This window comes from Anthonomus grandis, chromosome 19, assembly GCF_022605725.1.
Source record: "Anthonomus grandis grandis chromosome 19, icAntGran1.3, whole genome shotgun sequence".
Classification (NCBI taxonomy): Eukaryota; Metazoa; Arthropoda; class Insecta; order Coleoptera; family Curculionidae; genus Anthonomus; species Anthonomus grandis.
In genome coordinates, this window is record NC_065564.1 from 4,389,928 (window position 1) to 4,402,037 (window position 12,110).

The 12,110-nt window shown below is 44.8% G+C and overlaps 6 protein-coding genes across 8 annotated transcripts; 3 read left to right on the top strand and 3 right to left on the bottom strand.

The window, feature by feature from the left end:
* Positions 1-188: 188 nt before the first annotated feature.
* Positions 189-4,617, top strand: LOC126747258 (gamma-soluble NSF attachment protein-like). Of its 2 annotated transcripts, none has more exons than XM_050455786.1 (7): positions 189-333; positions 400-467; positions 520-604; positions 659-884; positions 941-1,166; positions 4,202-4,370; positions 4,431-4,617. In XM_050455786.1, exons 1-7 carry the CDS (start codon positions 275-277, stop codon positions 4,480-4,482), a joined length of 885 nt encoding a protein of 294 aa, XP_050311743.1. In that variant the 5' UTR covers positions 189-274; the 3' UTR covers positions 4,483-4,617. The 2 variants fall into 2 exon arrangements, with proteins under 2 accessions (XP_050311743.1, XP_050311742.1); XM_050455785.1 differs by lacking the exons at positions 4,202-4,370; positions 4,431-4,617 and adding exons at positions 1,506-1,747; positions 1,813-2,118.
* On the top strand, positions 2,242-3,013 carry LOC126747262 (prefoldin subunit 1). The gene is made up of 3 exons (XM_050455788.1): positions 2,242-2,391; positions 2,444-2,556; positions 2,656-3,013. Exons 1-3 carry the CDS (start codon positions 2,362-2,364, stop codon positions 2,876-2,878), a joined length of 366 nt encoding a protein of 121 aa, XP_050311745.1. The 5' UTR covers positions 2,242-2,361; the 3' UTR covers positions 2,879-3,013.
* LOC126747257 (cyclin-dependent kinase 7) lies at positions 2,964-4,142 on the bottom strand. The gene has a single exon (XM_050455784.1). The coding sequence runs from the start codon at positions 4,023-4,025 to the stop codon at positions 3,009-3,011; it is 1,017 nt and encodes a 338-aa protein (XP_050311741.1). The 5' UTR covers positions 4,026-4,142; the 3' UTR covers positions 2,964-3,008.
* A 1,815-nt stretch (positions 4,618-6,432) lies between the features above and the next one.
* LOC126747256 (F-box/LRR-repeat protein 16) lies at positions 6,433-10,121 on the top strand. 2 transcript variants are annotated; one of them, XM_050455782.1, is made up of 5 exons: positions 6,433-7,180; positions 8,220-8,511; positions 8,644-8,839; positions 8,923-9,071; positions 9,136-10,121. In XM_050455782.1, exons 1-5 carry the CDS (start codon positions 6,521-6,523, stop codon positions 9,282-9,284), a joined length of 1,446 nt encoding a protein of 481 aa, XP_050311739.1. In that variant the 5' UTR covers positions 6,433-6,520; the 3' UTR covers positions 9,285-10,121. The 2 variants fall into 2 exon arrangements, with proteins under 2 accessions (XP_050311739.1, XP_050311740.1); XM_050455783.1 differs by having other exon boundaries at positions 6,433-7,177.
* Positions 10,072-11,014, bottom strand: LOC126747261 (DNA-directed RNA polymerase III subunit RPC8). The gene is made up of 4 exons (XM_050455787.1): positions 10,828-11,014; positions 10,578-10,761; positions 10,266-10,525; positions 10,072-10,211 (listed from the first exon to the last, which is right to left on the bottom strand). The coding sequence occupies exons 1-4, from the start codon at positions 10,936-10,938 to the stop codon at positions 10,161-10,163; spliced, it is 606 nt and encodes a 201-aa protein (XP_050311744.1). The 5' UTR covers positions 10,939-11,014; the 3' UTR covers positions 10,072-10,160.
* Positions 10,991-11,777, bottom strand: LOC126747263 (EKC/KEOPS complex subunit TP53RK). The gene has a single exon (XM_050455789.1). It carries the CDS (start codon positions 11,769-11,771, stop codon positions 11,094-11,096), a length of 678 nt encoding a protein of 225 aa, XP_050311746.1. The 5' UTR covers positions 11,772-11,777; the 3' UTR covers positions 10,991-11,093.
* Between the last annotated feature and the right edge of the window lie 333 nt (positions 11,778-12,110).

Genomic DNA, 12,110 nt, shown 5'->3' on the forward strand with positions numbered 1-12,110 from the left:
CCAAATGCCTTTAAGGCTAGTGCATGTTAGGCAACACACAATACAACTTTGGCAAAGTGTGTATTGCGTATTGCCTATAGAGTTCTCAAACGTGTATAACGGGTTGCCTGTGCCGCGAGCGTGGCAACATCGGAATATTTCGTCAAATATTGACTAACCTCAATTAATTTTTTGACGGGGTTGTCAGAAACAGCTGTTAAAAATATTATTCTTCTATAAACAATATTCGCCTGAAATTTTCCGAAAATTTTGGGGCTTTTAGAAGTTGAGGGGCATGGCGAGCAACCGAAAAATCGAAGAGGGACTGGAGCACGTGAAAAACGCCGAAAAAAGGTAACGATATCGATTTTTCCCCGATCAATAAGTGGTATTATTAATGTTGGGGGGTGGGTGTTGCAGTTTGAAAACCGGCCTGTTAAAGTGGCGGCCCGACTACGAAAATGCCGCCGACGAGTTTAATAAAGCAGGTAAACTACTTAATAAACCATAATTGCACTATTGCATATGAATAACTTGCAGCCACATGCTTCAGAAACGCAAAATCCTATCAGCAGTGCAAGGATTGCCTTCTGAAAGCTGCGGACTGTCACAAACAAAACAGAGGGTCAGTTTAACTTAAAATTTTGGGGTTTTCTATGGTTAAGACTCAATATTTCAGGCTGTTCTATGCAGCCAAGGCTCTCGATCAATGCATATCAATATGCAAAGAAATGGGCGACCTGAGGGACATTTACAGTATGGCCGAGAGGGCTGCCCACATGTTTCAAAGCCAGGGCAGCCCCGACTCCGCCTCGTCCATTTTAGAAAAGGCGGCCAAAATATTGGAAAGTAACGTGCCCATGGAGGCCTTAAATTTGTATAAACATGCTGCTGAAATTGCTCAGGTATGTCAGAAGAACATACCAAAGCGGTTTTATTAATTCATAAAAAAAAATTAAAGATACAAGATAACCAACGACAAGCGGCGGAATTCACCAGTAAGGTGGCCCGTTTGCACGTGAAATTGTTGCAATACGATCAGGCTGCCGATGCTATAAGACGAGAAATCGGCATCCACCAGGCCAACGAGTCGATCCAGGCTTTGGGGCGGCTGGTGGTCGCCCTCGTCCTGGTACAGCTTGCCAGGGGCGACATCGTGGCCGCCGAAAAGGCCTTTAAAGAGTGGGGTAAGTAAGTAAACAAGAGGCTTATTGGTATTGTTTATTGAAAAATCTGTCTTTCTTGATGTTTTCCAATAATGTGTCGTAAGTTACATTGTGTCCCCGGGTTTGTTCTTCGGTCGAGGGTTTCGAGAGGCACTCGGTTATTAAGCACACCATCGAGAGCACCGATAAGGTGAAGACCAGGTTGTCCAGCAGTTCACACATGATTTTGCATGTTTTTTTTTAATGAGTTTTATTGCTTCAATTCAATGGGGTTATGCTTTGGAGGGTGGATGTGTTCAGTAGTACGCTCTGATGATTCAAACTTTTCTTTCCACTGCGCCGCCCTCTGGATTTCTCCAGGAAACTATTGCGACCCCAGCGAGATCCAAAACCTGGAGATGCTGCTGCAGGCGTACGACGAGGAGGATCGGGAGAACGCGCAGCGGGCCCTGAACGATCCGTTCATCAAACACATGGACGTGGAGTACGCGATCTTGGCGCGGGATCTGCCCCTGCCCCAGGGGGCCCCCGCGTCCCAGAAGAAGCCAATCGTGGAAAACGCGGCCGGCGAGTACAAGAGGGTGCGACCCCAGAACGACGAGGTGAGAGGGTCTTTGAGGGGGAGGGGGTTGAAGTGAGAGGGTTTCTTAATCCTGTTGTGTTTCAGTATGTGCCGACGGAGGCTCGCGGGGCTGCGGAGGGCTCAAAGGAGCCCGCGGAAGAAGACGAGTACGAGGGAGGACTCTGTTAAATGTATTTTATTGTGTATTTTCAGGTTTAATCGATGTTGTGATTTAAGGGAAAGTGATACGTTTTTTGTGGTGTGTAGCGCCGATTATTATAAGTTTCATGCTTTATGTCATTTTGTTTGGCATAAATTCCACTTAGGCGTCGCAATTTAGTGTTTTATCGGTATATTGTACTATCAACTAGCCTAATTTAAGTTACAATAAAGTATTGAAGCGCTAATAAATTGTTTATACTGTTTTTTTTTACAACCAACAAACTTTCACATCAGCACCTACTCATCTCATAGTGACGTCATTCCTCCACGTTGCTACTCCATATTGTTTTCGTTACTAACCTCGCTTTCTATAGCAACCATGGTTGACAATGACAGTCCGAACTGTCATTATATCGGTGTAGTGTTTGCACGCCAATTGCCCTTTTTAGGTAATTAGAAAATCGCAAAAAAAGCCTCTAAAAGACACAAATAATGTCCAAAGTAGACATGGAACTGAAAAAGGTGAGTTTCAAAGAACCTAAAAGGCCCCCCATTCCGTGACGATCCCTTTTAGGCCTTCACGGAATTGCAAGAGAAAAAAGCGGAAACCGGTCAAAAGTTACGTTTGGCCACCGTTCAAATTGAGGCCCTGAAGAGGGCCAAACTGCACGCCAGCATGACCGAAAGGTACTTTAGGGTCCCCCCTATGACTTGCACTAACATTTTCTCACATTATTTGCCTTAAACGTTACGAAATTAGGGGTTAAAGTGTCATGTGTTTCCTAGAGAGATCTCCGCCTTAGATCCCGAGACTAGAACGTACGAGTCTGTGGGGCGTATGTTTTTACTGACCCCAAAGGAGCAGGCGACAGAAAATATTAAAAAGAGACAGTCGAAAGCAGAGGAAAAGATCAAAACATTGGAAGGTCAGATGGTTTATTTAGAAAACTCACTGAAAGAGGCCACGGATAGTTTACGAGAGCTGGTGCAGCAAAAAAAAGATTCTTAGGTGTTTTTTTATAATTTTTTTTATATTTGTAAAGATTCAATAAATTTATACTAACCTTAGGGTGTTAATAATAAATAAAACCAAATAATTTCTAAAAAAATATATTAAATAACAAATATAAACTTATAACCTAAACGAAGAGCCTCTTTGACAGTGTACCCCCCTCGGCCCCATCTAAAATCTTCCTTTTAAGTGACGGCTTCTCGTCTGCTACTTTCCGAATGTTCTGTGGCAAGGGCAACTTGGTCCCCACGGTAGGTGCAGGTTTATTACTGAAAAACGCCATTTTAAGGCATTCAGTGCAAGTTTTCCTGGCGGTTGGGTTCAGCACCAACATACTCTCAATCACTTCTAATAAATCATCTCCGGCAGCAGTAAAAATGCTCTTCAAAGGTATCTGTGGGAATGGCTTGAATTCTATGTAGTCGGACATGCTTTTAATCCCTGGCCAGGTGTCTTCAGTGGGGTTCCCAAAAACCCCAAATATTTTTGTTAGTTGGTCCAAATCAGATTCCCCCGGGAATAAGGGAACCCTCAGCAATAATTCTGCTAAAATACAACCTACTGCCCATATGTCTATACAAGTCCCATACTGTTTGGCTCCAAATAGCAACTCGGGAGACCTATACCATCTGGTTACAACGTGATGGGTGTTAATGCGATTGGGCGAGCCGAACATCTTGGCCAAACCAAAGTCCCCAATCTTCAACACCCCCTTGGAGTTCACCAAGAGATTATTAGGCTTCAAGTCCCTATGCAATATCCAGTTTAGGTGCAAATACTCCAGACCCAATAAGGTCTGCAAAATGTAAGATTTTATGTTCGCGGTGGTCAGTATGATGGTGTTGTCCTTAATGATCACTTCCAAATCGGTGTCCATGAAGTCAAACACCAGAGACACGTTGGATATGTGCCCGAACACGTCCAGGAGCCCCAAAACGTTCTCGTGATGCACCTCCTGCATCAGCTTGATTTCCCTTAGGGCCGTGCGGTTTATGCCGTCCTGCGCCTCCTCCCTGGTGCCCAATTTGATTTTTTTCACCGCCACGATGTTGTCGGTTTCCACGTCTTTCGCCTTGTACACCGTGGCGAACTGTCCCTCGCCCAGGAACTCGATTTTTTCATATCTTCTCAGTTTGTTTTCCATATTATTTACATGTAAGCGGAAAGTGAGGTTAGGAAGGGTTTGTTGTGACGTTTGACAGGACCAAGGATGCTAGTAGAGTTAAGATTGCTTCGTTCGCTAGTGGAACTGATCTATTTCGGAATTTCTGAATAAAGACCTTATTTTATTAATTATTGACTCCAACATTATTTTCACAGGTACTATAACGAGCCTGCGACCAAAGGTGCTGGGCTTAAGCAAGTTTACCAGGATCGTGGAAATGTACTCCAGGAAGCTTCAAGGCCAGGAGAGGTTCATCAAACAGATCGTCGTGGCTGTTTTGAGGACGGTACAGCCCAACAGGGTGGCTGTAATCTTTGAGGGAATGTACGTAGTCCTCTGGATACAAATAAAACGGTTTTTTATAGTGTTCTCGTCATTTTTCAGGCACTTGTGCATGACAATGAGAGGGGTGCAGAAGATAATAGTGACAAGGTGACTCGGCCATGCTGGGGGCGTTCAGGGATGACGGGAGGACCAGAGAGGACTACTTAAAATTATATTATATTGCAAAGTTACGCATATTTATATATAGATATACAAATATATTGGAAGTTGTGTACATGTAAAATGTGATATATAAAAAAATATAATAAACATATATATAAATAATATATTTCCTGTTAAAGTATTATATAATAAAGACATATCTATATATACCTTAGTGTCTATATATCATAAATAAAGAAATGTCTAAAGAATCGCTTTGTTTTAATTATTTTCCCGAGGAGATCCTAGATGGTCGAAACTAGGGACGTTTCAGGTAAGTAATAATTTTGACTTCACGTCAGCCATTACTAGCTGACGTGATGTCAAAATTATCTGTTCAAACGTTCAAAAAAAAATGCTGACGTGGGGTCCAAATTATCTGTTCAAACGTGTAAAAATATATGAGTATTTTGGTTAGTAGTTCGTTCGACCTTGACTCAAGGTCACGTCAAGGTCACGTCGTACAAGAAAGACACATCCACGAGAGATTCAAAGTTCGACCTTGACTCAAGGCCACGTCAAGGTCACATCGAACAAGAGAGACACAGCCACGAGATAATCAAGGTTCGTCCTTGACTCAAGGCCACGTCAAGGTCACGTCGTACAAGAGAAACACATCCACGAGATTTTCAAAGTTCGTCCTTGACTCAAGGCCACGTCAAGGTCACGTCCTACAAGAGAAACACATCCACGAGAGATTCAAAGTTCGACCTTGACTCAAGGCCACGTCAAGGTCACGTCCTACAAGAGAAACACATCCACGTGAGATTCAAAGTTCGACCTTGACTCAAGGCCACGTCAAGGTCACGTCCTACAAGAGAAACACATCCACGCGAGATTCAAAGTTCGTCCTTGACTCAAGGCCACGTCAAGGTCACGTCCTACAAGAGAAACACATCCACGAGAGATTCAAAGTTCGTCCTTGACTCAAGGCCACGTCAAGGTCACGTCCTACAAGAGAAACATATCCACGAGAGTTTCAAAGTTCGACCTTGACTCAAGGCCACGTCAAGGTCACGTCCTACAAGAGAAACACATCCACGAGAGATTTTAAGTTCGACCTTGACTCAAGGCCACGTCAAGGTCACGTCGTACAAGAGAGACACATCCACCAGAGACTCAAGGTTTGACCTTGACTCAAGGTTTGACCTTGACTCAAGGTCACGTCAAGGTCACGTCGTACAAGAGAGACAGCCATCGTCTTTACCAGTTTAACTGGCGACTAGGGTAACAGAAATAAGTCAAAGATCCGCCCTCTATAATACACGGGCTATGTTACGATCTTTTGGTATTCTTTTACCCTAGTTTCGACCTTACGGGTCTCATCAGGCCAGTGAGAGTGTGTGTCTGCGTCTCGCGGACAGACTAATACATCATGAGACGAGGCACAGATGATTGACAACGACGCGCATCGGCCATCCATCGTTTCCTAACGCGACGAAAAATCGAGTTTCACGCAAACGAGATTCGAGTAACTGTTGGCATGACTATGGATGCTAGAGTGTTGAGATTGTATGCTTGTAACGAAGGAAGCGCCACCTACCGGATAATTGTAGTAGGCTTAGGGCGGCCATTTTTTGGTGACACGGATATAATAGTTTTTACACGAAAAAGGGATATTTCTGGCTTAGGGGAGCCACTAAAATCACCAGTGATATATAAAAATGAAATCAGTCACTTGAGTTAATTTAAAATTTTAACGTTGAAACCTACTCGTTTTTAAAGCGTTTCACCACCACTTTGGCGACAATTTTGGTACATTACTGTACCCTTGGACATCAAAGAAATCCCCGTACGAGGCGAAAAATCACTTAAAATCCGTTCTAAACAAGAAAAGCCGCGACACGGGGTGTATTATTGATCGATCCTTACCGCGAGGGTGATTCCAACCCCCAGCCCCCTCCCCGATCAACATCCAGTGCCCGTCCGTCGCTCGTGCCGCACAGACACGCCACGATAATGTTCCTATAAAAGTCGCCGTGTTCGCCATGTCGTCCATATCAGCCCAGGGGGTGGTCGAGCGGGCCTCCGCTGAACTCTCGAAACGCATCAATGGATTGGGGCTCAGTCGGGGCAGCAAACATCACCCCTCTAAGGGGGGCAGCAGCGTCATGGAGCGGGTCACTAACGTGTTTTGCGGCGGCAGTAGCGGTCCGGTCGCTGCGCCCGAAAAGCCCTCGAGACTCCTGCCGTCCGCGCGGCAAAAATTCATCGGCCCCGGCACTCCGCCGCTACGAAAATCGCGGCCCCATCCGGTTTATTTGAGTTGGGATCAGCTGATCATGGACGAGAGGTTCCTGGGCAGGTTTTTCCAGTACTTCAGTCCGAGTGAACGGTGTTTGTTGGCTCAGGTGTGCGTCCGTTGGCGGGACATTTTGTACAGGTCGCAACGGTACTGGACAGGGCTGATTCCGGTGCTGCAGTGTCGCGAGTTACGGGGGTTCCAACCGACCGAGAGGGCTCGCTTGTATTCTTCGTTGCTTAGGAGAGGGTTTCACAGTTTGTGTTTGGTGGGGGCCTCCAACGAGGACGCCTTGGACTTGATTAACACGTTCCCGTTGGCCTCCAAACACGTTCACACCCTGAGGCTCAAGTGCTCCAGCATAGGGGATCAGGGGTTGGAGAGTTTGATGGATCACTTGCAGGTAGTCCGTTTATTCTTGTTTGGACCAGTTTTTAATATCCGTCCTCGAATTCGTTGCCAAAACTGCGAGACAAAGGGCATAAATTAGCGAGTTTTCAATCGGAAAACGCGACCCCTTTTAACGATTTTCCGGGGCAAACAGGGTTTTGCTCCCAACTCTCTCTTCACTTCTGGCTTCTATTTGTAAATAAGGTTTTTGGGGTTGGAAATCAAATGCAGCTCTCACGGGGTGATTTTTTTTCCTTTAAACATGCAACCCTAAAACTCCCCGGCAAATTAATAACACCCCGTTATCCTCGGAATAGGGTTGCCAGTAAATCAAAACGCGGCTTAATCTCGGCCTATCGGTTTTAAACGTCGTCCTCGTTTAAACCCAAATTTATTCTACGCTGTCCGTCCGTCCGTTCTGCGGGACAGGACAACGAGGGATTAAATAAATTAAATGTCGTCGTCACGTAGTCACGTCTACTGCACTACATTCGCCCTCGGGATCATTAAGGATAGAAAAATACTTTTAAGCAAATAAAATAAAACAAGAAAGTTTTAAATTACGTGCAGTTTACGGCTACGCGGAAGAGGTCCCTAATTACGTGTTGACCTTCTGTCGTGGCTTTCGTGACCAATTTTCCACGAAAAAGGTGCAGAATTTCCTCCTTAAATTGGTTTTTAATTAACTATTTACGAGATGCACCTCTGTCCGTATAGTGGTGAAGTCGTTTTTTGGCATTTTCAACCCTTTGCACTCAAGATGTTTGAGCAATGTTACTAAGGCACTAGGGCGGTAGTGCATGCTTTCTTTTACAGTTTAATTTATCATGATCACCTCATCCGTTCTCAAGTAATCAACGAAAATGAAAGGATTCACTTGGTATATTTACTTGTTTAGTAAATAAGCCAAAAGTGAGACGGTCTTTTCCATTTTTTCAGCCCCTTGTACTTGAGGTCTCCAGACCATCCACACCACACCCAATCACTCACTACCGTTTGCAACATCATTCACCCCAATAAGTGCAAAGGTTTTCATTCTAAATCCTAAATTTCAGGCTCTGTACGAGTTGGAACTGGCAGGTTGCAACGAGATAACGGAGCAGGGGTTGTGGCAGTGTCTGCACCCCCGGATCGTCTCTCTCACCCTCACCGACTGCATCAACGTGGCCGACGAGGCTGTTGGAGCGGTGGCCCAGCTACTGCCCGCCCTCTACGAGTTTCAGCTTCAGGCGTACCACGTGACCGATCAGGCCTTGGGGTACTTCTCGCCCAAACAGGGCAGCAGCTTGGGGGTGCTACGGTTGCACTCCTGCTGGGAAATCACCAACCACGGGGTCGTCAATATCGGTAATCACTATATGATGTGTTGCACGTTTATTGCCAAGTTCTGTCCTTTCACAACCCCTTTCTCCTTCAGTAGTATAGTGCATGGCCATGACTTAGTAGGCGCGTGTTAGGTCAGGGTGGTACTTTTTTTAGTGCATTCGCTGCCGAACTTGACGGTTCTAAGCCTGTCGGGCTGTAGTAAGATAACGGACGACGGGGTGGAACTGATCGCCGAGAATCTACAGAAGCTGCGGTGCCTGGACTTGTCCTGGTGCCCCAGAATAACCGACGCTGCCTTGGAGTACATCGCTTGCGACCTTAATCAATTAGAAGAGCTCACTTTAGACAGGTATTAAAGCGGTCCGCCATCTTGTTGTCCGGCCCAACAACAAGATGGCGGGCCGAGCCTAAAGCCCTAACTTTGTTCCACAGATGTGTTCACGTGACTGACATAGGTATAGGCTACATTTCCACGATGTTATCCCTGCAATCTTTATATTTACGTTGGTGTTCGCAAATAAGAGACTTCGGACTGCAGCACCTATGCGGAATGCGCAATCTGCAAATACTCTCGTTGGCAGGTGGGGCAAAATCGCGGTTATTATCGCGCGCACGACGTTTCGTCATTGATTGTGGCATTTTCAGGGTGTCCGCTGCTGACCTCCAACGGTCTCTCGAGCCTGATCCAGCTGCGGCACATGCACGAACTGGAGCTGACCAACTGTCCGGGGGCGTCCCGAGAGTTGTTCGACTACCTGCGCGAGCATCTGCCCCGTTGCCTCGTTATAGAATAAAACGTTTTAACGTTTGACGCGGTTCGCTCTATTTATTTCGATCCGGAGCGGCGCCTTTAAGACAAACAGCGGATTAACAAAAATGTCAATCATTTTACTACTAAATGTAAAAAAAGTTCAAAGTAATGCATATAATAGCGGAGCTTTAATGCCACACACAGTTTTAAAAGCTTTCGATTCTATATAAAGAGACATAAAGTATACAGAGAGGTTTCAGGGTAGGTTGGGTTCCTTGTTCAGTTCTTCTTGGGCCACTAGGACAAAATGGCCGCCTGTCACTTGTCAAGCGGCCTTCTTGCCCCAGTGGACCGTTCAACATGGCTCAGATCGTAAACGGTTTTTTGTCCATTAAACATATTATACTTATGTCGATGTTTTTTAGACGTGCAATATATGTATATTTAAAACAATAATTTATTCGAGTCGTACTTATATATATATGTTTTCTACTGAGTGCAATTTTACGAAGTTCCATTCTCATATCATTTATTTGATAGGGAGTAGCGGTTAAGACACTGTATTTTAGCTTACACCGACTGACGTTTAAAGTTTTCATTTTCGCTTTAAAACCTTCGATTGTTGACTGTCACTGTCTAACCTCAAGATGGCGTTACGCGTCAACAGGTGTGACAGTCACAACTGTCAAAAGGACGCCATTTTGTCATCGTCAAAAAATAAAATGGCGTCCCTCTGCTGTCAACGATCAAGGTAAGCCACGGTTACCTTTGTGATGTTCTTGTACCTATTCCTACCGAGTTTTCAGATAATTATAATAAAACAAACTGAGTGTAAATAGAAAGGTGTTATTGGCCAATAAAATAGCTATTTTATAACAAACGAATGATTTTATTATCCTTAATTATATCACAGTAAGCCTCAGTTGTCCCACCAAGATAAAATCCCTAATCCGGGCTCATTAATGCTTCCCTAAAACGACCAAACTCTATAGCGGAATTCCCAAGCCACACCAGTAATTCTCACCGTTAAACTGTAAGGCACTTTACCTTCGCCCCCCTCTTGGGGCTCCTGGAGGCCGGAAGGGCCCATAGGGCATGTTTCCATAAAGTTCTCGGCTGTCACCCTGAACCTTATGGTGTCCCCAGCATCCATGAATAGGTCATGGGTGTTCCCATCTCCTGTGTCATATTCCCACACCCATGCCTGTTCGGTCTCGTTGAATTTTGAGGGATGTTGCAGGGCGGACGGAGGTATCAAGATGTCATCAAAGAACCCCATGGTCACTTTGAAAAACTTTTCTTTTCTTTAAATTCTCACTTACTTCCACTGACTTACCGTGCACCCCTTCTTGGCTACAAGACCGGATTTTCCCCAGAAGGATTTCCTCCATAAAGGGGCGGAAGACAATGTAGCGGAAGTGCACTATAGTGTGCGAGGCCCCATCTCCTGGTATAATGAAAGACTCTTTCAAGGCGGTGATGTCGAAGAGGGCGATGCACAGCCCCACGTTTAGCACCACCTGCAATGGGGGCACTCCCATTCATATTCTAGGGTGTCTTTTTAAATTTTCCCAAAAATTTCTCACCTTGTTTGCCAGTTTTTTGTTTAATTCTATCGCGATTGCATCGTTTAGTTTCATGTTGAAGTACTCTGGCAAAATGCGAGTCACGTTCTTCATTTCCGCTAATATAAACATTTTGTGAGAGCCCCAAAATCCAAAAACAAGCAACACTTCTTTTAGGTTATGTGTCACCTGTCATGGTGACGTCTGTCTATGCTGATTTCAGTTTGTGTGCCATTAGGCCCCAAATAAAACTCATGCTTTTATTTATAAAAAAAAAATACTTTTATTTATCCAGCCATGGTTCTCTTCCTCCCCCTGGCTCTCACTTCCTCATACTTCGCCCACACCTCCCTAAAGTTTTTCTTATATTCTTGTCGATAGCCTTTAATAATTTCAGGAAATAACTTCTCAGCGACAGCGTGAGTGCTCAACAGAGCCCTCTCCAGCACATACAGGTCGACCCCCTTGTCCTCTGTGCTGGGGTCAACATGTGCCAGTCCAAAATCGATCAGCACCAGCTTCAGCTCCTTTAAATTTCCAAACTCGTGCTTGCTGTGCTTATTCACCAAGAGCATATTGCTTGTGGTGAGGTCTCCATGTATTATGCAGCCCTCGTGCATCCTCCCCAAGGTTTTCCCCACCAAAATGGCCAGTTCCAACAAAGTGCTCAACGGAGCCATCTCGATGTAATTCCGTAGGGTGATGCTGTAAACGAAATGCTCCATGAAGATCATCCTGCGTTCGAAATCCACCAGCAGGAGCATCGGTGTGGGAATCCCGACCGTTTTACACCTGACAATTGCTCGGGTCTCCGCCTTCATACGCTCTTTAGTCAAATGGTCATCTAGGTGCTTGTGACGGTAGTTTTTTACGAATCTTTCCTTTATTAGGGCCGGTCTGCCTAAATACGTGCCATGATATAGTCTGGCCTCCGCCCCCTGTTTCATTAACTCGAAACCCTCCATTTAGTTTATTAAATGTTTTTATTTTGAATGTAAACAAAACAGTGAGGTTAAGTCACTGTTTTGAAAATAAAACATTGAGGTTAGGTATGAGCCATGAAGTATAGAATAAAGAATATTTACTAGCGTGTATCTGTGTATGTATGTGCACTGGCCTGATGAGACCCAGAAGGTCGAAACTATGATAGAATAATAATTAATACCCAAATTATTACTTCTATCTTAGTCGCCAGTTAATGGTTGTATTATTCGCGCAACACAACTAAGAAAAGTGATTAGAATATGTCTGGTTGCAACCAGCAAATTCAAATAACTTTTCTCCATGTGTGCTTCATCCATACA

Bases quoted from the DNA above. Each gene is read 5' to 3' on its own strand.
- LOC126747256 (XM_050455782.1), top strand. From the start codon at position 6,521: ATGTCGTCCATATCAGCCCAGGGGGTGGTCGAGCGGGCCTCCGCTGAA. The intron at 7,181-8,219 runs GTCCGTTTATTC...CCTAAATTTCAG, and splicing joins TGATGGATCACTTGCAGGTA to GCTCTGTACGAGTTGGAACT. The intron at 9,072-9,135 runs GTGGGGCAAAAT...TGGCATTTTCAG, and splicing joins GCAAATACTCTCGTTGGCAG to GGTGTCCGCTGCTGACCTCC.
- LOC126747263 (XM_050455789.1), bottom strand. From the start codon at position 11,771: ATGGAGGGTTTCGAGTTAATGAAACAGGGGGCGGAGGCCAGACTATAT.
- LOC126747261 (XM_050455787.1), bottom strand. From the start codon at position 10,938: ATGTTTATATTAGCGGAAATGAAGAACGTGACTCGCATTTTGCCAGAG. The intron at 10,762-10,827 runs GTGAGAAATTTT...CCCCCATTGCAG, and splicing joins ACAAAAAACTGGCAAACAAG to GTGGTGCTAAACGTGGGGCT. The intron at 10,212-10,265 runs GTGAGAATTACT...TGGTCGTTTTAG, and splicing joins AAGTGCCTTACAGTTTAACG to GGAAGCATTAATGAGCCCGG.
- LOC126747257 (XM_050455784.1), bottom strand. From the start codon at position 4,025: ATGGAAAACAAACTGAGAAGATATGAAAAAATCGAGTTCCTGGGCGAG.
- LOC126747258 (XM_050455785.1), top strand. From the start codon at position 275: ATGGCGAGCAACCGAAAAATCGAAGAGGGACTGGAGCACGTGAAAAAC. The intron at 885-940 runs GTATGTCAGAAG...AAAAAATTAAAG, and splicing joins ATGCTGCTGAAATTGCTCAG to ATACAAGATAACCAACGACA. The intron at 1,167-1,505 runs GTAAGTAAGTAA...GGATTTCTCCAG, and splicing joins AAAGGCCTTTAAAGAGTGGG to GAAACTATTGCGACCCCAGC.
- LOC126747262 (XM_050455788.1), top strand. From the start codon at position 2,362: ATGTCCAAAGTAGACATGGAACTGAAAAAG. The intron at 2,392-2,443 runs GTGAGTTTCAAA...GATCCCTTTTAG, and splicing joins TAGACATGGAACTGAAAAAG to GCCTTCACGGAATTGCAAGA. The intron at 2,557-2,655 runs GTACTTTAGGGT...TGTGTTTCCTAG, and splicing joins CACGCCAGCATGACCGAAAG to AGAGATCTCCGCCTTAGATC.